This window comes from Pseudochaenichthys georgianus, chromosome 4 (assembly GCF_902827115.2).
Source record: "Pseudochaenichthys georgianus chromosome 4, fPseGeo1.2, whole genome shotgun sequence".
NCBI lineage: Eukaryota > Metazoa > Chordata > Actinopteri > Perciformes > Channichthyidae > Pseudochaenichthys > Pseudochaenichthys georgianus.
Window position 1 is genome coordinate 43,408,039 of NC_047506.1, and position 25,258 is coordinate 43,433,296.

Below are 25,258 nucleotides of genomic sequence, written 5' to 3' on the forward strand. Positions count from 1 at the left end.
GAGTAGTCGGCAGGACCCCCAACGGGACAGGACATGGAGTTGACAGGACCCCCGGCAGAAGAGCAGTCGACGGGACCCCCAACGAGACAGGACATAGGGTTGGCAGGACCTCCGGCAGAAGAGTAGTCGGCGGTTCCCCCAACGGGACAGGACATGGAGTTGGCAGGACCCCGAGCGGAACCTCCAACGGCACTTGAGTAGGGACTTGATTAGGGACTGGAGAGGTGACTTGAGATGGAACTTGAGAGGGAACTCGAGAGGAGACTCCAGAGGGGACTCGAGAGGGGCCTCGAGAGGTGAGTTGAGAGGGAACTCGAGAGGTGACTCAAAAGGAGACTCGAGAGGGAACTCGAGAGGTGACTCGAGAGGGCACTCGAGAGGTGACTCGAGAGGGGACTAGAGAGGGGATTAGAGAGGGAACTGGAGAGGTGACTTGAAAGGAGACTTGAGAGGGGACTCGAGAGGGGACTTGAGCAGGGACTCGAGAGTGAACTTGAGAGGTGGCTTGAGAGGGCACTCGAGAAGAGACTCGAGAGGGGGCTCGAGAGGAGACTTGAGAGGGGAATAGAGAGGGGACTCGAGAAGAGACTCGAGAGGGGACTTGAGAAGGAACTTGAGAGGAGACTTGAGACGGTCGGTTCGCCGACAGAACACAGGGAGCTGGCGTCGGCCGGAATGCCAACAGGACACGGGGAGCTGGCGTCGGCCGGTACGCCGACAGGACACAGGGAGCTGGCGTCGGCCGGAGAGCCAACAGGAGACGAGGGGCTGGAGTCGGCCGGTACGCCGACAGGATACGGGGAGCTGGTGTCGGCCGGAGAGCCAGTACTGGAGCCGAAACCATGGTTGCTGGGGCCGGAACCATGGCTGTTGGGCACGGAACAGAAGCCTGGACCCTGGCTGTGTGAGCCAGGTAATGGAGCACGGAAGCATGACTGTGTGGGCCGGTACTGGTGCACGGATCCATGGCTTTGTGGGCCGGTTCTGGAGCCGGAACCATGGCTGCTGGGGCCAGGACTAAGGCTGGAACCATGGCTGTGTGGGCCGGTGCTAGAGCAGGAACCATGGCTGCTGGGTACGGAACCGGAACACGGAACCATGGCTGTGTGGGATGGTACTGGAGCACGGTACCGTGGCTGTGTGGGCCGGCACTGGAGCATGGAACCATGGCTGCTGGGGCCTGTACTGGAGCCCAAAGCATGGCTTCTGGGGCTCGGGCTGCTAGCCTGGACCTGCGACTCCTTCTCTTAGGAGCCTTTTGGAGGCTCAGTGGACCTCCAAAAGCCAGACAAGTACCCGAGAACGACTCCTGGACAGGAGCAGGAAATGGGGAAGAAGCAGGGGTTGACTCCAGACGGAACACACCAAGACGTATGGTGTCAGGTTGGGAATTGGGAGGCAGGGGGCTAGCATGCCTGGGGCTAGCAGGCCGGGAATCACATGTCTGGAGGAAGTCCATAATCCAGCCAGGTAAAAACTTCACAAAACATGGTTTCTCTGTTGCCAACCGGTGCGCCTCTCCCAGAGTGGCCCTCTTCTGCCGAACACTGGACGCTCCCTTCCACCAATCAAAGCAGCAAGCCAAAAAAAAGGTAAAATTACTTGATCCCACCTCAAATGGATCATCTGCTGGGTCCACTTCTGGTTGGTTCATTCTGTTAGGGCGAGTGAAGCAGGCAGGACCCAAATGCAGAATAAACACGAAAAAATACCTTTATTTCAAGGTTTAAGGAACAAACAGAACACTACCTCGAGAACACAGTCAACGACAAACAATGAACCAACAATGACAGACAGAAAAAACAGAACTTAAATACACACAAGACTAATCACACAAACAAGACACATGTGAGGAGGGAGGAGAAAACACAGGGGCACCAGGTGAACACATTCGGGTTCTCAGGTAGGAGGGAAAACAGACAGAAAGCAACAGGCAAGACAGGGGGTGAACACTTTTCAGAATAAAACATGAAACCAAAGACAGAAAAAGACAAGACAAAACACAACACAGACAGATTGTGACAGAATCTTTATTTATTGATTAGATCACGTTACTCTGATGATAGTGTTCAAGACAGCAGATATGTCTGAACTCGATCTTTAGAGTAATGTGTTACGGAGCCTTCTCTTCTATATTGTTTCCACATAACGAGCATTTTGCTCTTTTCCAATGTGGAAGCAGAATGTGTGAAAGCATACAGCACGATGCGGGGTGTGTCTCTAGACATCCTTAGACTGGAATAGCGGGGCCCAGTACGTGAACTCGCCTCACAGGCGCACACGACAGGATAGAGGACATCAGACTCCAGAGAAAATGTGCCCGAGTCCAAGTCGGAGCGTCAATGTACAAGTCGAGTCCGAGTCATCGTGGGGGAAAAAAATCACGAGTCCAAGTCCGAGTCCATGTCAGCGTATGCGATAATTCACGAGTCCGAGTCCAAGTCATCGTGCGCGAGAATTCACGAGTCCAAGTCCGAGTCGCGTCAATCAGTGCGCGAGTCCGAGTCCAGTCCCAAAAATCGGCACTCGAGTACTCCATCTCTGCCATATGGTGAGCTGAAGGGAACCCTTTCAAAGACAAATCCTAATTCATCTTTCACCATGAGTGCATCGACTGTAATAGAACGTTTTTTTTTTTTTAACTATAACAGTTTCAACCTTCCTTCCACAACTACAAAGTAACCAGTCCCTCACTGAGTGGTTCCCACCATTTTGTACTTGTAGTTTTCATTGGTGTTAGATGATATACCCCTTGGAATGTCAAATTTGAGCTTTAAATGTATATCACCGTATATGTTCATTTAAGATAGCTATCTACTGTATATCAAGATTTGTTTTATGTATCTATTTCAAACTTTTCATCATTACTGTGTGCTAGCTTTATTTTTAAACAATTTATTGAATTATTGTTGTTATATTTTTATTTTCAACCATCTATGTTTAAAGAGATTTCTATAATTGTACTGTTAACTACTTTTTTCTATTTCAACCAATATTTCCAGCGTTATTCATTTAAACTGTATAATCAAGCTTTGCAAGCATTCTCTATTGCAACCTTTCGATCATGTATCCAGTACTATTAGCAAGCTCTCTTTTATTTAGTTTTGTTAGCTAGCTTCATCTGTTTCATCTACTACTTTAAGCTAACTATTCTAACAGGTTGCCAAGGTCTAATCAACTTGTTTTTAAACTAACTTTTTAGTTAAAGGTAGGGTAGGTAAGAATGGAGAAACCAGCTTGAGTGCGCTAGAATTTGAAAGTACGCAGCCGAAAAAATCTGCCCCTTCCTTCAGACTTTCTTACAGAGCCCCTCCTCCAACACACATGACCACACGTGCACATGACCAATGAGGGCACGAGATCAGTTTGTGCCCAGATGGAAGGCTGACAGGCAGGTAGGCCGTCCAGTTATTTTAGCTCAGATGATTGGTCGAGCAGCACGGCTTCCACAGATTTTTTTAATGTATTTCTTGTCAAAGCATTTAATATACAGTATCATTGGTATCAGGATGTTAAGAGCATTCCATGGAATATAACAACAAGTGTATCTGAAGTGAATTACCTACCTTACCTTTAACTATTTCAACAGTTTTCATTACATTTAAAGGTCCCCAATCATACTGTTTTTCATCAATATATCACAGGTCTCAGATATATACAAAACATGTCTCTGAAGTGTTTGGCTCCAAGTACCAAACAGATCATTGCAGCATCCCATAATCCCCTCTGTTTCAGCCCTGTTTCCAAAGTGCTGATTCTCTGTCTGTTACTTTAGATGAAAAAAACCCATTATGACATCATAAAGTGGGCAAAATCTGATCAGCTCATTTTCAGAGAGAGAATATTTGTACACAGAAAAACACAGAGGGGACACATGTTTATGTATAAAAGACATAGAAAAAGTGGATTTTGCATAATAGGTGACCTTTAAGTAACTTGTTCATGGAAATTGAATACTTTTCAATACATTTTAGCTGCAGTTTCAACCTTTAGGCTAGATTGCTTTCTAGTTTTCTAGTAGCTCAATTGCAGCCTGTGGTGTAGGGTGGATGGTAGGACGTTTATGTAATGTGCATTCAGCCTGGCTACATTTACACTTACAGGTATGCTAGCAGCTATTAATGGTAGCTTACTTGTTATCTTAAATGTAGCCTTCTGAAGTTCAGCATTGTACCACTTTGTTAGGCTTTTTATTCTCTTACACAGAAATATTTGGATGGGTAGTGAAATCAAATTTGTTTCAAAATAATTAAAACCCAAATTTAAATCAGTTACCATTTTCCACATAGGCTACGGTAACAGCAGAGCCACTCACTGGGGTACTAGTAGTGCACCATTTAACCTGATCGATGGTTTGCCAGATGAACTGAGCCATAGGACTAAAGGCCATGGTCAAACATCTGTTAATGTTAGCAAGCAGGATATAGTACAAATGTACTGGAACAGCTACTATTTATTCAACTGAACTTTTGAAGTGAGATACAACAACTCTTGCGCACACCTTTTCTAACCAAAAGAAGGGACTCTTATTCAAGAAACACTCCGACTGTGTCTCAACTATAAACCATTATAACTAATCTGTTACCTTTAGACACTCGACCATTTGATAGTAATATGATAGTTACAGCTTTGGGTGCCTTTGGTTTGACATGATAATTAGACAACATGACTTGTGGCATTATGCTACACAGATCCGGAGCAGCAAGTCAACTGTAACCCCCCCCCCCCCCCCCCCCCTCACATGCCAGCCTTGTTGTTGTAGAAGTAAAGTGTGTATGTCAATGTTAATGCAGCTCTGTGTGACTGACAAACCAGGTGGGTCGGGTTCACCTGTCATGGCTACATAACTAATAACAAGTATCCGTACAGTTTATTTAACAACAGTAAAACTGTATATTATTCAAACTGTAAATTGTTTATTTCAGTATTAAGTTTGTCCATCACTTCAGATCAAAAGATCCTCCATCATTTCCTAATGTGAACTCTGTCACTATTATTCACCATTATAACAATTACAAAATACAAATGTTAAGCTTGGAGCAGAGGTCTGATAAACACTCCTTTATTTGTGCTTGTTCTGAGATTTAAATACTCAGCATCATTTTTTTGTAATCCTTTTTTTATTCTTAAAGGCTTCTCTTTAAGACTGAATGTTATATATAGTATCTGTCTCGACTGAACAGAAACTGTTTTGATAATTGTTTACTGTAATTGTTAAAGTAATCTGAATCATTTTAAACGCAAAAGTGTTCTCAACCCACATCTATTGACTTGGCCTGTTTTAATATCATATTACGGTGAATATGTGGGGTTTGAGACTGACAAAACCAGACATCACAAACATCCCTTTGCAGTTTGAAACACTTGGGTGGGCGATTTTCATTTTTTTCCTGACGTTTTATAGACCAAACAATTAGTTTAATCTAGAACATAATGGGCAGATTAGTGAGTTGCACACGTCTTTAACATAATAACATTATTCATACACATAATAAGATCAGCTTTTTTCAATCTCTGAGGGGAAATTCAGTTTCACTAGCCGGTTGTTGCTGTCTGTTGGTCTCCAGATGTGTGGACCAGCAGATGGTCCTTGGGGCCACCCCGCTCTATCTGGCCTGCCAGGAGGGCCAGCTGCAGGTTGCAGAGTTCCTGGTGAAGGACTGCGGGGCCGACGTCCACCTGAGGGCCCACGATGGCATGACCTGCCTGCACGCTGCTGCTCACATGGGCCACCAGGCTGTGGTGCTGTGGCTGGTCAGTGGAGAGAACTTGTGTTGCTGTGACGTATCAAAGTGTTGCTCACTCGTGTTGATCCTTATCATTCTCTCCACAGGTGAGCTGCACTGCCGTCAGTCTGTCCGGCCAGGACCGGTACGGAGCCACTGCTCTGCACTTCGCTGCCAGCAGAGGGCACTGTTGCATCTTGGAGAGGCTGCTTCACATGGGTTCAAAGGTCATCAAGGATTACTGGGGAGGGACCCCACTTCATGATGCGGCAGAAAATGGAGAGCTGGAGGTTGGGAGCACATTTTTTATTTAGGTTTCCTTTTATGTTGTTATAGTTATGTCTTATCTTGAATAAAGCAAATACAATTTCATAAAAGTATGTTCCATAGGCTACATATATATATATATATACATATGTCTTATATTCCTATTTTCAGAGTTGTAAACTCCTGTTGGCCAATCAAGCGAACCACTCAGATCAGGATATTGATGGGTTTACAGCAGCAGACTTGGCGGAGTACAATGGACACCATGAATGTGCCAGACATCTCCGTGCCATGAAAAGAAATGTAAGCTCTCTCTCATCCAGTATATTTTATTTCACACTTTTCCTGCTTTGTTCCTCTCTGTTAGCACTACCCACCTTGTTATTTTTGCATATAATTCAAAGCTTGCTTCTGCTCAACAGCAAACATCTGGAAGGTCTTGGAACCCTGGTGAATAATTGTCTTACTTTGAGACATGAATTTCATGCATGTGGAACCTGACAGGCCTCCTCTGTTATCTGCCACTCAGCATTATTGCTTGGCTCTCAGTCCAAGAGGTCTAGTGGAGGATGATGGCTTTTGTGTTCTGATGGGCTTTACAGGCGATGGTGCCGTGAGTGCCGGAGGAGATACTTGGTTCTCAGTTTGCCCTGAGAGATAAGCTCTTTTGTTATGTGTAGAAAGCACGACACTCCTTAGTGTGCTTGATGAATATTTGAGTGTGAACACATTGTTTGTGCTGGCGTGGCCTGTTCAAGTCAAAGGGTCAATTCCGTAAAAAGCTGTCCTGCATTTACTCAAATTAATGGTCAGTTTGTTGCGCCTCGTTTTTCTTTTAAGGCAAAACACCGCAGGCCAAACACCTTTTTCCATGCAGTTTGTCCTCTTTCAGACTAGTGGAAAGGGAACTTCCGAAATACACATGTAAATGTTTTTGTTAGTATTTTTGTTCTTGTTTTTGTTGTTTGGTCTGTAGATTTCTCCTAAATAAAAAAAAAGTAAGCAATACAAAATGTCTAATTTGCATAATTAAACATGACATTTCAGAAAGCTTGAAATACAATAAATAATTATCTTAATGTTTGAGTAGTGCTTGCAAAATGTTTGAAATGTTACAATACATATATTTAAGGATAAGAAATTTGCACTTTCTACTTTTATTTCTATATATATATTCTGAAGTTTCTTTTACAGAGAGGTTTTTTCTCATTTCAAACCTTTATTTAACCAGGTGAATCCCATTGAGATCATCGATCTCTGTTTCAAGGGAGACCTGCTGCAAGTAGGTTCCACATGAAGGCATCAAAACATAAAACAACAGAACAACTGAAAGGACATCATACAACATAGATACAGGGATTTACAATGTACATACCTAACGACATGTACAGGTTGACAATATTTCTGAACTATGGAGTATAAAATCCTCTCTGTTCAATCGTTGACTCTCATCTGCGAACAAAATCAAACAAGAATTTAGCACCTGGTTTTGTGGTGAATTGTAAATAAAAAAATAAAGTTGAGTTATTTATTGAACTCCTCAAAGTGCTTTTACATACACAAGTCATCATTCACCCATTCACACACCGCTGGGTTTGCCATCTTGCCCAAAGAAACAACATGTTTATTGCCGGGACTGAGATTGAACCGACAACTTTCAGTTTGAAATGTGACTTCACCACAGACAGCGACAGCCAGTCGACCGAGGGTCAGTGTCCTGCTCTTGAAATGTTTACACATCAGCAGATGTTGCATGTCAGCAAATCCTTGTCTTGTTGTTATCAATCAACTGGGAAAACCAGTGGTGATATTTATTAGATACATCTGTTAGCCCATTCACCTGCAGTGTCTCCCCTCAAGTAGGTACATCATAATTGGTGTTGCAGGAGGATACTGATATTCGAGCTTTTGGAGTTGATTTTAAATACACATCATACAGTTACTGAAGTTCTCCTCTGTAAGCAGACCTGTTGACCCTTGAAGCCTCGCAGCTATCCACCTGTAGCTGTCCTCGGCTCTCCCCATCACACTTCACCTGCCGCCTGTAGCACACAGAGTGAAGAAAGCTGTGGACTGATAGAAGCGATTAATAATTCATCAGAGAAGAGCAGCACTTAAATAGGAGGATGATAAGAGAGCCGGCGAGGCGTGGCTCCCCTTCACAAATAATCCTCTGTGAACAATGAGAGCTAATTAGCACAGGGGCAGCGGCAGCGTCCAATGCAGCCGGAGCCGGGGCCAGCTGAGGGCCTATCAGTTACCCCTCTCCCGCGGCTCAGGTGAAGGGCCCATGGGCCATGATCCGTTATGAGATCCACAAGCTTGAGTTTCAGCGTTTTCACCATTCTGATGCCTGGAACTCGCAACTCTATCCCTCTGTGGAGCGGAGATCAGGATGTCATTGGCTTCAAACACACCTTTGATTGTGTGTCATGTTTGTTTCCAGGGAAGTGCTATGATTGTCACCTCTGGATACTATGTGATGTTGGTGGAAGACAGAATGATGGATCAGGTTTTTTGGTGAAGTATGAATGGGAGACACAATCCCAGCGAAGTTTGGGGTGAACCAAGAGGTCACCTGACAGAGAACCTGTAATAGCTGGTAATTGATTTAATACTCATAATATCTGAAGAGCAGTCATGCTTGCTGTGACAAAGATGAGATGCTGTTTGATGACAGTTTGGTGGTGTCTTAGGTGCTGCGTAGATCACAGGTTTCATCTGCTCTAAAGTCAGTCAGATAATCTCATTTCCGAGCAGCACTCTAATGGATTGGGACAGTGAGCAGGGGAGCTGTGTGTGTTTGGATCCCTCACAACCAGGTCAGACTCCTCACAACAGATCCTCATCTCGCATCAACAGCTGCAGGCCAATAAACAGTGTGTGCCGTGAAATTTCATTCACACACATTTGTGGCTTTTGCTCTCCACTAACAGTTGTTTGAGCATGATATTTTTAGAATGGAGGAAACGTATTGTCGTCTAATTCATTATTGTTTTTGTTCATGTCAAGATTTCCGATTTGTTTTGGCCATGAGATACGAAACAATACTCCTTTTGATATGAATGATAAATTATGAAATATCGAATCGTCATTATCATTGCAGAGAATGTAATAAACTCATGTGTTTGTCAGAGATCTTCTAACATCTGGCTTCATCATAGTTGCATGTGTATAACAGATGGGGAGATATGGAACCAAGCAAAGAAATCGATAGTTACGTAAGTAACTACCGTTCTATGAATCCTGGATGACCGCCAGAGGCGGTGCTTAGCACTGAATATCTTCTGTCTCGCGCATGCGCAGGTCGAATATTTATATCAACAAAGTCTCGTATGACCCCGGAAGGCATAAGTTCCAACGAGTCAACGAGTTCAGTCCTATGGAATCTTCTCGCGGAAACACGAGATTCCGAGTGACCAAGAACTCTGACGGTCATCCAGGATTCACAGCACAGTAGTTACATACGTAACTATCGTTCTATTTCATCCTTACTGACCACCAGGGGCAGTGCTTAGCACTGGATGACCTATACCAACAGAGTCACGAGGAAGTCTGAATACTTACCCTATAGGGATGGCCTAGGTGGACTCTGCAGGAGGACCACACCCAGCGGGTGAGGGGCGGCAACATTCACCCTGTAGTATCTGGCGAATGTGCTCGGAGATACCCATGTGGCCGCAGCACATATGTCCCCCAGGGGCACACCTCTCAAGGAGACACTATGACGTGGAGACACTCCTGGTAGAGTGGCACTTTACTCTGGATGGCAAGGGAAGGTCATTCGCCTTGTATGCCTGGGCAATGACGTCCACGATCCAGTAGTACAAGCGCTATTTTGAGAGCGCACAGCCTCTTCTAGGACCACCGTAACACAGAAAGAGCTGTTCAGACTGACGTATGCCTGCGGTAGTCTGGACATAAGCTCTAAGGGCCCGCACCGGGCATAGGAGTCTTGATCTCTCTTCCGCCTCTCCTGAAGGGGGGTCAAACCGTGCCAGCTGGATATGGCGATTAAAATGAGCGTGCCAGCACCTTAGGGAGGAACACTGTGTTCGGCCATAAGGTGACACCTGAGCCATCTGAGTTCCACCTCAGACACGAGCTGTTCACGGATAAGGCCTGAAGCTCGCTTACGCGCTTTGCTGAGGTGATGGCAAAAAGGAAAGCAGTCTTAGCTGAGAGCCACCTTAGTTCTGCCTGTAACAAGGGTTCAAAGGGAGGCGAGCATAGGGCATCCAGCACCAAGGGCAGATCCCATGTAGGAGCCCTTGGGATGTTCGGGGGGCGAAGCCTCAGTGCTCCCCTTAAAAAGAGGGATACCAGCCTATGGCTCCCCACTGTGCTGTTGTAAACCCTTGAGTGTTGAGCTGATATAGCAGCCACATACATCCTGACGGTTGCGGGACACCGGCCGTCGTCCAGGAGGGACTGCAGGAACTCAAGGGTAGTAGGCACTGAGCAATGTACTGGGTCCTCATTTCGCCCTTGGCACCAGTCAGAGAACAGTTTCCACCTGTTTTCGTACTGCTTACGAGTAGATGGTGCCCTAGCATTGAGAATAGTCCTCCTGACAGGCTCTATGCAGTGGCTCAGCAGTGGGTCGGGCCCTCCAGTGGCCAGACCCACAGCTGGAGGCGGCAATGGTCGGGGTGCCACATCCGACCCTCCAGCTGAGACAAGAGGTCCTTCCTGTTGGGGAGACGCCAAGGCCTGGCTGTCCAGAAGGGGGGCACCAGAAGAAGCCTGTGGCCCTGATGAAGCACTCTGTGGAGTGTTGGTAGGATCAGAGGAAGGCGTGGATAGGCATAGAGAAGACACCCTGGCCATGAATGAGCCAGAGCGTCCTGACCCAAAGGGCTGGTCTTCTCCATCAAGGAGAACCATAGGGGGCAGTGGATCGACATCTTCGAGGCAAAGAGATATACCACTGCCCTGCGGAAGAGACCCCAGATGCTGGCCACCACCTCTGGATGAAGCCGCCACTCCCCTGGTGGAGGCTTGTGATGGGAGAGGAAGTCGGCGACTTGGTTCTGCTCCGGGCAGATACATTGACCGTAGGCTGGCCAGGCAAGGAGCTGCCCAGGTCAGGAGAGTCTGGGACACCTCTAGCAAGCGTGCGGATTTGGTGCCCCCCTGGTGGTTTATGTGATACACCGTTGTAGTGTTGTCTGAGCGGACAAGCACATGCCTCCCCCTCAGGTATGGCAGGAAGTGCCTGAGTGCTCGGTGCACAGCTCGCAGCTCTAGCACGTTGATGTGTTCTGTGCAGTCCTGAGCAGACCACTGCCCACTGTCCTGTTTTTCCACACGCACCCCATCCCGAGAGGCTGGCATCCGTCGTAACGGTCTCTCTGCGAAAAGGACGGAGCCCATGGCCACGCCCCTCGACATATACAACCTCTCCCTCCATGGAGATAGAGTGGAGAGGCACTGTTGTGACACCCTGATTTTTCTGTGCCTGTGCAACTTGGGGTCTAAGTGGAGGCCGTTCAGCCATCTCTGCAGGGGGCGCAGTGACAACAAGCCCAAGGGAACGACAGCTGAGGCAGCTGTCAGCTTGCCCAAGAGGCGGAGAAACAGGATATATGGCAGAGACCTGCCCATTTTGAAGAGCAGAAGAAGCTGGAGGATGTTGTCCAGGCGCTGAGCAGATGGACAGGCCCGCATAGTGACTGTGTCCAGAGCCACCCCAATGAAGGTTAGGCTCTGAGAGGGGTTCAGACAACTCTTCTATATGTTCACCTTGAGGCCTAGCCGGGCGACATGAGAGAGAAGGAGAGCCGTGTCCTGGGTCGACTGCAACCGGGATGATGCACAGATTAACCAGTCATCTAAGTATGGCAGAATCTTCATACCCTGAGACTGCAGGGGCGAGAGGGCTGCGGCGACACACCTGGTGAACACCCTTGGAGAGAGGGAGAGTCCGATTGGGAGCACCCTGAACTGTAAATGACGGCCTCTGAAGGCAAAGCGAAGAAACTGCCTGTGATGAGGCACATGAAAATAAGCGTCCTTCAAGTCGACGGGCGTGAACCATTCCCCCCTGGCAACGGTACAAAGAACGTCCGCTGTGCTCAGCATATGGAAAGGCAAAATCTTTAGTAACTTGTTGAGTTCCCTCAGATTGAGGATTGAGCGAAGTCCACCGCCTTTCTTCCTTACCAGGAAGTAGGTCGAGTAGAAGCCCCTGGGCTGTGAGATGGGGTCCACAGGTTCGATTGCACCCTTGGCAAGGAGGACTGACATCTCCTGGTTTAGGGTGATTTCTTTTGCCGGGTCGCTTATGGTGGTCATTTTGACCCGGCTGAAGGCTGGGGGCCGGCTTCAGAACTGAAGCTTGTACCCCTGGGTTAAGGTAGAAAACACCCAGGGGTCTGAAGCTTGAGCTACCCAGTAGTTGAGCTGCTGCTGGGAGAAATAACCGACAGCCGGCCCCAGACCCTCAGTACCTTGCCCCCCGGCCTCTGGAGGCTCTGGGGGGGGGGGGGGGGGGGGGGGGGGGGGGGGGGGGGGGGGGGGGACGGTTAAGCACCGGATACCGGGCCGGCCCCCTCGTGGGACGCTGAGGCCCATGGCGGGCACCGGGGTGAGCCGGTGGGTGGGAGCGGCCTCGGGAGGCAGACGCGGAACCTCTAGGCCTACCGGGGGGGCAAGGGGCATGTCTCTGCGAAGAGCTGAGAACTGTTGCCTGGTCTGACTAGCTTGGACAGTCCGTTCGAGCACCTGTACGGCAGCTGAATCGAACAGCTCCCCCGGCTCCACTGGAACAGCACGGAGAGTCCTCCTACATGCCTCTGGTGACTGTGCCAGCCAAACCTGGCGACGAGTCTGGACGAGAGTGGACATAAGGCGCCCAAGCTCTCTAGACATCAGAGCATACGCCTCTAACGAGGCGTCACTGAGGCTGGTAGGGGAAGCGCTAAGAGCCTCCTGCTGCATGAGGTGAGAAAGGGAATTGCCTATACGGCCCATGCGCGCCGCTGCATCGTAAGCCTTAGTGAGCAGGTCATCAGTGACCCGACATTGGGGTCGAAGGCACCTGGCCCCCGACCTCAGAGCTTCGTCAGGGGAAACTATGAGGGAAGCAATAGTAGGCTCAACAGCCGGCATGTGGTCAAGGCCGACTTTTGCCGCATCCTGCATGGCTGCCAGGGCTCAGCCATCGGACGTAAGATGGGAAAGAGTCTTAGTGTCCCTCCAGCATGTATGTAACTCCCTCAGATACTCACAAGAGGGAGGAACGGCAAAGGTGGCGGGTGCCAAAGTGCGCCTGAAGAAAGCACTGGCAGGCGCTGTTTCGTGCTGCTGTACGTCCAGCTGCTGGCGAGCCAGTGCCATGCGAATGATGGTACCCATGGAGCTGTCATCTGCCCCCTCCGAGGATGCATGAGCTGAGGTGCAGGAGCCAGGCCCAGAAGCATGGGATGGGCCCTCCCCGTCATACTCATTAAATTGAGTGGCTGAAGTTTCCATCGAGAACACATTGTCATCTGGAATCAGTTCAGCCACGGGTGGACTGGGTGCAGCAGTGTGCCCTGTACTGGCACCAGAATGGAGAGGCAAGAGGAGTGACTTCATCTGGGCAAGCTCAGTAGTGAGTAGGTCCACCCTAGAGGACAGCCTATCAGGCTTAGTCCTCTTCTTGGGCAGGGCACCCGCAGCCGCTGCTGCCCGACGCCTAGGACGGGTAGGTTGGGCTGTAGTCGACTGTGCAGGGGAAAGGCCACCCTCAGTCAGTAGTTCAACCTCGGCTAGTCTAGCAGCTCTTACCGCACGAGGCATGATGGTGCAATTCATGCACGGGTCCTCCGAAAGGCCCTCCCTCAGATGCTCGAGGTCAAGACAAGAGGGGCAAAGGTCATGGCCATCCTCTGGTTGAAGAGAAGCCATACAGGTGTTACAGCCGTTAAACATAGCGACAGTACCAATGAAAAAACTCCAGACTAATTGCTGCTGGCAGCTTAAGTCAGTCTGAGGGAGAGCACTCAGCCGACTGTAAATAACTGGGCCAGGAAACAATATCCGCAGTGGAGGGGAGTGAGCACAATAGTAGTTAGCGTGAGCGTGAGCACTCTGCTAACTGGGGTGAGAAAAATGAAGTCAGTTAGTGGTATATTTGCTGTGAGAGGAGAGCGGGAATACTCTCTCCACTAGCGCCGTAGCGAGTTAGCCTGAGCGAGAGCCCTCTGCTAACTGGAGGATGGAACAGGAACCAACTGTGTGCAGTGAGAGGGGAGCGGAAACACTCTCTTCACTAGCGCTGTAGCAAGTTAGCTTTGAGCGAGAGCACTCTGCTAACTGGAGGATGGAACAGGAACCAATGTGAGCTGTGAGAGGGGAGCGAAGACACTCTCTTCACTAGCGCCGTAACAGTTAGCTTGGGCGAGAGCACTCTGCTAACTGGAGGATGGAACAGGTAAGGAACCAAATGTATGCAGTGAGAGGGGGGCGGAGACTAGTGCTGTAACAAATTAGCTTGAGAATAGATAGCACAATCAGCAATAAATGGTAGCGATCTCACCGGCTGACGTGCAGGAGCGTCCGCTCTTTACCGGTCCGGAGCTCCTGGGATCCGAGCGGTGAACACCGCGGTCCCCTCCCTTGGGAGGACGGACAGCTAGTCGCAGCCTTTGGAGGGCGAGCGTTTTTCTAGCCCGCAGCTCCGATCGAGACGATCACAAGGCTACAGGTAGCGATGAGCTAGAATCTAATTTTCAATAAGCTAGCTTGGCTTCTACTCATAAAGTAGTAACCTGTGCAGCGAGAAGATGAAAAAGGACTGAACTCGTTGACAACACCGGAACTTATGCCTTCCGGGGTCATACGAGGTCACACGTGACTTTGTTGATATAAATATTTGACCTGCGCATGCGCGAGACAGAAGATATTCAGTGCTAAGCACCGCCTCTGGCGGTCAGTAAGGATGAAATAGAACTATATCAATGCAGCCCATAATACTCTCTTCATATTTATCTTGTATGCAGAGATGCAATTCTTAGTCCATTAATGACAACATTCGGACACATTCTAAAGTATCTTGCAATGTAAACAGTGAGAATATACTGTGTTTATCTGCCCCATTCTTCAGATCTGCTCTAAATGTGATTTGTTCTTCCTTCTTTTAGGGAATTTCATAAGAATTTGTTTTGATTTTATACGTTTATAACAAAATACGTTTTTCAGTAGTCCTGCTGACAAACAGACATACAAACATAGGCGGAGATAATTATCGTTAAAGTCATTTATAAGCTAAGATGCCAAAAATAGACAAAATTAAACCAGGTTTCTTTATGATAGGCCTATAGTATATTGGTCTGGAAAAACAACTAATCACTTTTCACTGTTTTCTTACACTTTAAAGACCAAAAATGTATCAAGAAAACAAACAATAGCTTTAACTGTTAATCACTGCCCTAAATGGCTATCTTTAATTAGTTTTTCAAAATGTCCTCCCGCATGTATGATGTAAAGCATGCTTTTGGGTGAGGCAGATGTAATATTCGTCTGGAATTTGGTAAATTAGTGGATGATTTTGCTAATCATGTGGCAGCAATTTCTCCAACACTGTGTCTATTGTTGTCAACTTTTCCACTTTGTCAGCCAAACCCATCTATCTAAGCTTATGGTGTCACATTGTGTTTCCACTGTCATAGTTTGCTAATCATCTCCGTTGCATTTTACCCCCACCCTCACAAAAACCTCCTCCTTCAATTGTCCAAAGTGGAAAAAAAGCACCTGATAACATGTCTCATTTCCAGCTACTTTGACAGGTCTTCCGCTGATACTTCTCCTTGTGCAACAACCATGGTCGGCCATTGGTTTGTCCGTGCATCAGTGTCATTACCAGCCATCCTATCCTGTCCTTTAATTATTAACAGCATTCTCCGATCAGAGTTTATTGTTTATTGCCTGGCGGCCCTTGGCCACTGGCAGAGATGTGGATGATGGTGTCAAACGAGTGGTTGGTGTTCTTAGGATAGTGTCACATCCTCGACACAGAGGGACCGCCCGAGTCCTCGCTGCACAGGTCTGAGTTTCAGCACACAGTCTGACCGGAGTGCAGCGCGAGAACTGTTCAAGGTCAAGGTTAGTATGTTTCATGGTGGTTTATGGGCCATTTTCACTATAGTTGTACTCTCGATGCTGCTTTTGCTTATTTTGACTCCTTGTTGTTCTTTATTATGATATTTTTCTTAGATAACTTTTATCATAAGCAAGTGACTGGACAAGCTGAGTAATATGTTTTGTTAAATGAAAGGAAATGGTCTGTTAAAGAGGCCCTAGCTGACATGTTTTGGCAACGTTTGACCTTTTTTTCAGCTGTGGCCTCTTACGGTTAGGCATGACTAATACTCCAGGCTCATGGCCTTATTTTATGTTGTTGATTTTTTTTCCATTTTTGAATCCAGAACTTTCTCTTGCTATTTTTTGGGGATTCAGTAGCTGATAATGTTCCGTTATGAAGTAGAAAAGTATTGTCATTTGTCTTTTTAAGCCAGTCAATGCAGTAAAGCTGTAACATTTGGCAAAAACATTGTGTCAGCGCTTCAAGCATTACCTCCGCACAGGAAACCTGAGAGCATTTTAGCATGTGAGTGGACATGTATTTACACTACAGTGTTCTTCTGTGTATAATGTACACCCGCTGTATACATTCCACAATACAATTTATCACCCACAACGTGAATATTTCATGTGGAAGCAGAATTAAAAGACATGTTTTAAATACACATGAAATACTTAAACCCACAGGGAGCAGATTAGTGCTGCAGCCGGACACTGAGAGCACTGAGGAGCTGTTTCTTAACTCTTGGCTCCTAATCTGTGCTGATCGGGCTCTTTGATTCAGGGGGAGTGGGTTCAGGCCAAAACAGGGTTGGCTATCTATATCTGCGTGGCAATTTGGATGGGCTACTGATGAAAACCAAATGCTCTCCGGCCACTAATTAAACACACAGGCCGGTTCATCATAGCTTTTAGGACATTGAACTGTTACGAGAAGGGTCACAAAGGAATCAGTCCCCCCCCCCCCCCCCCTGTTTCCCAGCCCCCCTTGTTTATCTATTTACGGATTGCACAACTTCGGGGAAGTGAAATGCTCCTCCTGAGCAGTGTCCCAGCATATTTCGTGCCGTTGGAGATCAAAGTGGCGTGTGAGGAAATGGCAAGGACCACCTCACGGACAGCGAGCACAACAGCACGCAGCGTGGCTGCTTTGATGTTTTGGTTACTAATAATGTCCTTGGAGAGCTGAATCTGATACGCATGCTGCATGGAGTGCATTAAGACAGCGCAGGTTCATTAAAGGGGATCTAAATGTTTCCATACATCCTCCCTAAAGTGGTGTGAAATGCTGCCAATTATTCAGGATGCTTACTATCCCCCACTTTTTTCAAATGTAGTTCATAGTGCTTGTCCTCATTTCCATCTGGACCTTTTACAAAGTATGTGATTTTATTTAGTTGTTTTTTTTACAGTAAAGCATTCTTCTTTTATCAGCATTCTCTAAATGTTTGATGGAACAAAGCCACTCCAACTTACTTTCATGCTTTAATATCATACAGAGTACTTGACTCCTTACACAAAACAAGATAAGATAAGATTTGAGATAAGATCCCAATTTGGGACATGTTTGTGTTGCAGCAGCATAAAAATACATGGCATTGTAAAATACAAATTAAAAGACAAGAAATAAATAAGAAAGTAGAAAATATACATGTTGAATTTACAAATTAACAATAACAAGATATAAAGCAAGGTATTATATACAGTGGGGCAAAAAAGCATTTAGTCAGCCACCAATTGTGCAAGTTCTCCCACTTAAAAATATGAGAGGGGCCTGTACTTTTCATCCTAGGTATACCTCAACTATGAGAGACAAAATGAGGGGGAAAAAAATCCAGAAAATCACATTTTCTGATTTATAAAGAATTTATTTGCAAATGATGGTGGGAAATAAGTATTTGGTCAATAACAAAAGTTCATCTCAATACTTTGTTATATACCCGTTGTTGGCAATGACAGAGGTCAAACGTTTTCTGTAAGTCTTCACAAGGTTTTCACTGTTGCTGGTATTTTGGTCCATTCCTCCATGCAGATCTCCTCTAGAGCAGTGATGTTTTGGGGCTGTCGCTGGGCAACACAGACTTTCAACTCCCTCCAAAGATTTTCTATGGGGTTGAGATCTGGAGACTGGCTAGGCCACTCCAGGACCTTGAAATGCTTCTTACGAAGCCACTCCTTCGTTGCCCGGGCGGTGTGTTTGGGATCATTGTCATGCTGAAAGACCCAGCCATGTTTAATCTTCAATGCCCTTGCTGATGGAAGGAGGTTGTCACTCAAAATCTCACGATACATGGCTCCATTCATTCTTTCCTTTACACGGATCAGTCGTCCTGGTCCCTTTGCAGAAAGCCCCAAAGCATGATGTTTCCACCCCCATGTTTCACAGTAGGTGTTCTTTGGATGCAACTCAGCATTCTTTCTCCTCCAAACACGTCTCGTTGAGTTTTTACCAAAAAGTTCTATTTTGGTTTCATCTGACCATATGACATTCTCCCAATCCTCTTCTGGATCATCTACATCAGACACCTGATTTAGATGGCAAAACTTTTCCGTGCATACTCTGTGGCTCTTGATGAGAGCACGGACATCACTGACATCGCTCAGCTCGCAATGTATGTCCGTGGTGTTGATGACAAGTTTGAAGTGACAGAGGAGTTGCTTACAGTGAAACCAATGCGTGGCCAGACCACCGCTCAGGAGATATTCCAGCAACTGTGTGATGCCATTGCGGATATTGGTCTGCCATGGAAGAGGTTTGTTGGAATTACGGCCGACGGAGCGCCATCAATGACAGGGAGGACAAATGGGCTGGTGGCACTTGTTCAAAGAAAACTGGAGGAGGAGGGTGTGGAGGAGGCTATTGCTCTGCACTGCATTATCCATCAGCAGGCCCTTTGCAGCACATGCTTGAAGTTTGACAATGTGATGGCTGTTGTTGTGAAATGCATCAACCACATCAGATCCAGGGGCTTAAAGCACCGCCAGGTCCGTGCTTTTTTGGAGGAAATTGAGTCAGAATATGAGGATGTGCTCTACTTCACAGAGGTGCGTTGGCTCAGCAGGGGACACGTCCTGAAGAGGTTTTTTGAGTTGAGAACAGAACTGAACGTATTCATGCTGGAGAAGGGTGGGATGGCTGTTCCCGAGCCGAGTGATCCCAAATGGCTCATGGACGTAGTTTCTCTTGTTGACATCACGCAGGAGCTGAATGCACTGAATAAGAAGTTGCAGGGCCAGGGCCAGCTTGTCAGTGCAGCATATGACAATGTCAAAGCATTCTCTACAAAACTGGTGTTATGGAAAGCCCAGCTCCCTCAGAAAAACCTCTGCCATTTCCCAGCATGCAAGGCTCTCATGGACAGGGGCACAGCATTCAGTGGTGAGAAGTATGTTGATGCCATTGTGAAGCTACAGGAGGAATTTGATCAGCGGTTTGCAGACTTCAAGACACACAGAGCCACTTTCCAAATGTTTGCAGTCCCCTTCTCCTTTGATGTGGAAAATGCCCCTGAGGTGCTTCAAATGGAGCTCATTGACCTGCAGTGCAATTCTGAGCTCAAAGCCAAGTTCAGGGAAGTGAATGGGAAAGCAGACAAGCTTGGACAGTTCATGAGAGAATTGCCCCCCTCCTTCCCTGAGCTTTCCAGGATGTTCAAGCGGACCATGTGCCTTTTTGGGAGCACATGTGTGAACAGCTCTTCTCCACCATGAACTTCAATAAGTCAAAGTACAGGTCCAGACTTACTGATGAACATCTTCAAGCCATACTAAGGGTTTCAACTGCTTCCTCCCTCAAACCAAATGTGGCTCAGCTGTGTGAGAGGAAGCGCTGCCAGGTCTCTACCAGCAAGGAGTAGGCATGAGCAACTGTAACTAGTTATGTTGTGAAGAACCGTTCATGTTAAGAAGATGTTGAAGAACTGTTAATGTTGTATTTTTTAATACATTTTTTGTGGAATACTTGAAGCGGCCCAGACGTGCCCAGACTCTACGTCCAGCGGCCCCCAGGTAAATGGAGTCTGAGACCCCTGATCTAAATGCTCTCTAGCAAACTTCAGACGGGCCTGGACATGTACTGGCTTAAGCAGGGGGACACGTCTGGCACTGCAGGGTTTGAGTCCCTGGCGGCGTAGTGTGTTACTGATGGGAGCCTTTGTTACTTTGGTCCCAGCTCTCTGCAGGTCATGGACTCGGTCCCCCCGTGTGGTTCTGGGATCTTTGCTCACCGTTCTTGTGATCATTTTGACCCCACGGGGTGAGATCTTGCGTGGAGCCCCAGATCGAGGGAGATTATCAGTGGTCTTGTATGTCTTCCATTTTCTAATAATTGCTCCCACAGTTGATTTCTTCACACCAAGCTGCTTACCTATTGCAGATGCAGTCTTCCCAGCCTGGTGCAGGTCTACCATTTTGTTTCTGGTGTCCTTTGACAGCTCTTTGGTCTTGGCCATAGTGGAGTGTGAGGTTGTGGACAGGTGTCTTTTATACTGATAACGAGTTCAAACAGGTGCCATTAATACAGTTAACGAGTGGAGGACAGAGGAGGCTCTTAGAGAAGAAGTTACAGGTCTGTGAGAGCCAGAAATCTTGTTTGTTTGGAGGTGACCAAATACTTATTTTACCGAGGAATTTACCAATTAATTCATTAAAAATCCTACAATGTGATTTCCTGGATTATTTCCCCCCATTCTGTCTCTCATAGTTGAAGTGTACCAGGATGAACATTACAGGCCTCTCTCATCTTTTTAAGTGGGAGAACTTGCACAATTGGTGGCTGACTAAATACTTTTTTGCCCCACTGTACATAAGTATGTGACAGATGGAATATTAAATATTAAACTGAATATATAAATGTAAAATGTACAGTGAAGAGAGAAACTATGGAGCAGAGAGTTCTCTTGCAGCCAGAGGTGATTTGTTGTACAGAGTTATTGCAGTAGGCAGGAATGTTTTCCTGTTTCGGTCCTTGTGACAGCAGAGCTGCAGCAGTCTGTTGGAGAAGGAGCTCCGCTGACTGTCCAGCTGCAGGTGGAGAGGGGGGGTGGGGTTATCTGTCTGTCCAGCTGCAGGTGGAGAGGGGGGGTGGGGTTATCTGTCTGTCCACCTGCAGGTGGAGAGGGGGTGGGGTTATCCATGATGGACATCAGTGTCCTCCTCTCCACCACAGCTTCAAAGGGGTCCAGCTTGATGCCGATGACAGACCCAGCTTTCCTGATCAGTTTATTGATCCTGGTGGTGTCACCGGCTCTGATGCTGCCCCCCCCCCCCCAGCAGACCGCAGCAACGAAGAGTGCACTGGCCACAACAGACTGGTAGAAGATCTCCAGCATCTTGTATGTCACATTGAGCGGTGCAAAACATTCCAAAGACATCTTTCTATGGGAATTATAGTGCAAATGATAACACTGACCCAATCTGCCTTTATATCTCCCACAAACTACTTCTTTATATATTAATGTATTTTTCTACAGACATATTTAAATATATATTACTTTCCTTGATGATTTTACTTCAGTGAGAGTCTTGACAACAAATAAAAGGAAAAAACCTTCCTCAAGTATTTCCTTCTTTACAAAAGTGCAAAACTAGAAAAACAAAACCCAAACTTTTTTTAAATAGAAGCAAATAGGAAACGCATTTGTGGTCTGGAAGAGTTTTGCTGATAGTTTGGAGATCTATGTAGAGACAACCAGCTCCTGAACAATGTGATTCTGACAGTATAACACAGGCTCTACCCTTCAACGAAAGAGACATTTTAATCACTGGTACTGGAAACATCACAATAGTTAATACATATTGGACTCATGTCACTGTTGTCATACCACAGTTGGATTTATCTCCAACTATTGTATGTACTGTAAGGTGAGCAGGGAGAATGTTACAGCACAGTTGGTGTGAAAAGACAAAATATAAATAAGTATTTGATTTTGTGAAAGTACATACAACCCTAACCCTAATCATTATTTCTAAAAAGTCTTAACTTGGGGTGGCAGGGGCACAGTCTGTAGGCACTTGACCTGGGAAGTGAAGGGTTGCCGGTTTAAGTCCCGATCTGACCAACCTAATACGATGTATATTTAATTGTATTGCATTCTATTTCAATGTAAATTACTGCTTTATTTTATTGCTATCTTACTATATTGTATTACAGTGTTCTTAATATAGTTAGCTATCTGTGTTCTTTTTTACATTTTTGTTTTTTATTTGTATGTATGCACCACTACACCTAGTCAAATTCCTCGTACGTGTGAACCTACCTGATTGTGATGTGTGGATTGGTAGCTGGAGAGTTGCCGGTTCACCTCCTGGGCCCTGCAGAGGTGGCTTTGAGCAAGGCATTGAACCCCTAACTGCTCCCTGGCGCTGGACAAACTGGCAGCCTGGTCGCCAGGGGCGGACTGGCCATTGGGAATACCGGGAGTTTCCCCGGTGGGCCGGTGCTGTGTGTGGGCCGGAGGGCCCAAAAAAAAAAAACCGTCTTTCTTTTTTTGCCTGAATCCTACCGGCCCACATTTGTAAGTGTTTCGGCCACTCCCTTTTTTTTTTTTGCTTACCTAAATCCTACCGGCCCACATTTGTAAGTGTTCCGGCCCAGCCCAGCCCATTGGGGTGTGGCCCACTGGGCTGGGCTGGGCCGTTTTGATAGGCTACCTTTGTTCTATCTATCAGTTTCACTTTCACACATCAGGCCCGTAGCAGCTGTCACCGCGCAGTGAACGATCAGGAGTGAGTGACTGAGAGACCTAGAGCTGGCAGTTGCTTACAGATGGATAAACAAGCTCCAAAGCGTAAAGGCGTTTTTGTATAGTTTGTGTATACAGTATACAGTATTGTAGCGAGCCCTGGGTTCAGAGGGAGGGGCTTGCAAAGGGGGGGGGGGGGGGGGTTGGCAGGGAAACGGGGTTCAGGGGGAGTGGCTGTACGGCTGTACCCGTAGGATAGAAAAGGGGGCAGTGACGTCTGACTCAGAGGTCACGCGGCTGTGGAGAAGAACGTGTTGCCCACATTCTGTTACTGAGTTTAGGCTAGTTAGCTAGCAGGTTTATTGGTTTGGGTGCAGTCACTTTTGCCTCCACTTGCTGTTCAAATAAATGTGAAAGAAAAAGTAAATCTGTTTACAGTTCTGTTTTATATGGGTGAAGAAGAAGAAGAAGAAGAAGAAGAAGAAGAAGAAGAAGAAGAAGAAGAAGAAGAAGAAGAAGAAGAAGAAGAAGATGAAGATTTGGGAGGGATGAAACCCTCTTTAATGGTCACACATGCAGAGCACACAGTGAAATGTGTTCTCTGCTTTTAACCCATCCTAGTACCAGGAGTCGAGTACCAGGAGCAGTGGGCAGCTATTGTACAGCGCCCGGGGAGCAATGGGAGTGAGGGGGGAAGGGGGATATCCGCTGCCTTGCTCAAGGGCACCACGGCAGGGCAGGAGGTGAACTGGGACCTCTCCAAGTAGAAGAACACACTCCAAATGTAGGTCTGGTCGGGGACTTGAACCGGCGACCCTACGGCTCACAGTCCAAGCCCCTACTGACTGCCATAGATTTAGTCCCTAATTTGGCTCTCAAAGTGCACCAGATTGATGCATTTAACTCCCTAGAGGAGGTGAGGTCCACATTGAGGATGCTTCCTACGCCCATGTTTTATTCCATGTGTCAAGTCAGGCAAATTGGGTCAAAATGTTATTGCATCAATGATCTGTTAACATTAAAATCACTAAATATATGCCGTAACTATTTTGCTAGGCAACTCAAGAGCTGCTCAGGTAATGTGATTACTATATGAATAATTGTCCAAAATAACATAGTGTTTTGTTAAGTTACATACTTTCGTCGCCGGCCGGCCGATACATGCCGCGCATTAAGTGGGCCTGTCTGTCAATTAATCCCTGGGCCACTTTTTCCCCCAGTCCGCCCCTGCTGGTCGCTTATCTCGCCTAACAGAAACATGCATGTGTTGTATTCAGTCCTACTGTGTATAGGTCGTGTCTGGTGCATGTGTGTGTATCGTACTGTGTGTCACAACTGAACACCTGAATGTCTCCTTGGGGATACAATAAAGTTCATCTTTATCTTTTCTTCTATTGACTGTGACTCTGTTATAATTGCAGACAGCCTGTGCAGAGCCCACCCAGGAGAGAGCTCCAGTGGAGGTGGAGGAGGAGGTGAAGGTGAAGCCGGCTGTGGCTCTGCAGTGCAGCAGGGAGGATTACTACGGCAGCCTGAGTGACCCGTGCAGGGACAGCTACAGCAATAACACACCAATGGATAGTTTGAAGGTAAACTCTCAGTTCACTTTTTCCTCAATTCTTCATTATTTCCTGAACCCAAAGATAAGATAAAGCTTTATTGTCTCCCTAGGAGAAATGTGTCTTGGGCATCGAGATAATACACATAAAACATTCAGGTCAATCAGTCATAGATACAGAACAGAGATCACATGGCAAAGAAACAAACAGCTACAGCACTTTCCCTATTGCACATTGTGAAGCTGACCGTCGAGCGGCCCCGACCAAGCAAGGAGGCAGAGGCAGAACGTCCAAAAATATAACCCGACGTGGGCATTTATTAAAAACATGGGCACAAAGTTCACAGTCTCAATCCTGCTGTTCTCCTTTCACACATCCTGCAGCCACAAGGATCTCACACACACACTCTCTCACACACACACACACACACACACACACACACACACACACACACACACACACACACACACACACACACACACACACACACACACACACACACACACACACACAGGGAAACAGAGCCTAAGTACACACACTCCAATCAGCACAACAAGACACAGGTGAGGGGGGAGGAGACAACACAGGACACCAGGTGCACACAATCATCAGCCACAGACAACATATACTGTGCAATCACGCCAACACAGCGCCACATTACCCAGCCTGAAGCCGTCAGTCCATAGTGACGAAGTCACCTTCGCCACACACATACATAATCAAATTGCACTTTCCCCTATTGTATTTTTACATAAATCAAATATTGCACGTTCCTTACTGTATTCATACACAAATCAATATTGCACTTTCCCTATTGCACCTCTGCATAGTGTCCGTCAAATTGCACTTATCCCTATTGTGTCCATACCTATTTACACATAATGCACTTCCCCTATTTAACCTTCTCGATTGCACAAACTACACTGTGAACATTGCAAAGTGACCGTGTATCTTC

General features: G+C 46.8%; 1 protein-coding gene across 1 annotated transcript in view; it reads left to right on the forward strand.

Moving 5' to 3' along the window:
* espnla (espin like a) overlaps window positions 1–25,258 on the forward strand; it is a 34,343-nt gene that overhangs the window by 2,660 nt on the left and 6,425 nt on the right. The window contains exons 3-6 of the mRNA XM_034080547.1: window positions 5,568–5,754; window positions 5,834–6,016; window positions 6,165–6,296; window positions 24,166–24,333. Of these exons, the coding sequence (XP_033936438.1) occupies window positions 5,568–5,754; window positions 5,834–6,016; window positions 6,165–6,296; window positions 24,166–24,333 (670 nt within the window). The remainder of the gene's footprint in view (window positions 1–5,567; window positions 5,755–5,833; window positions 6,017–6,164; window positions 6,297–24,165; window positions 24,334–25,258) is intronic.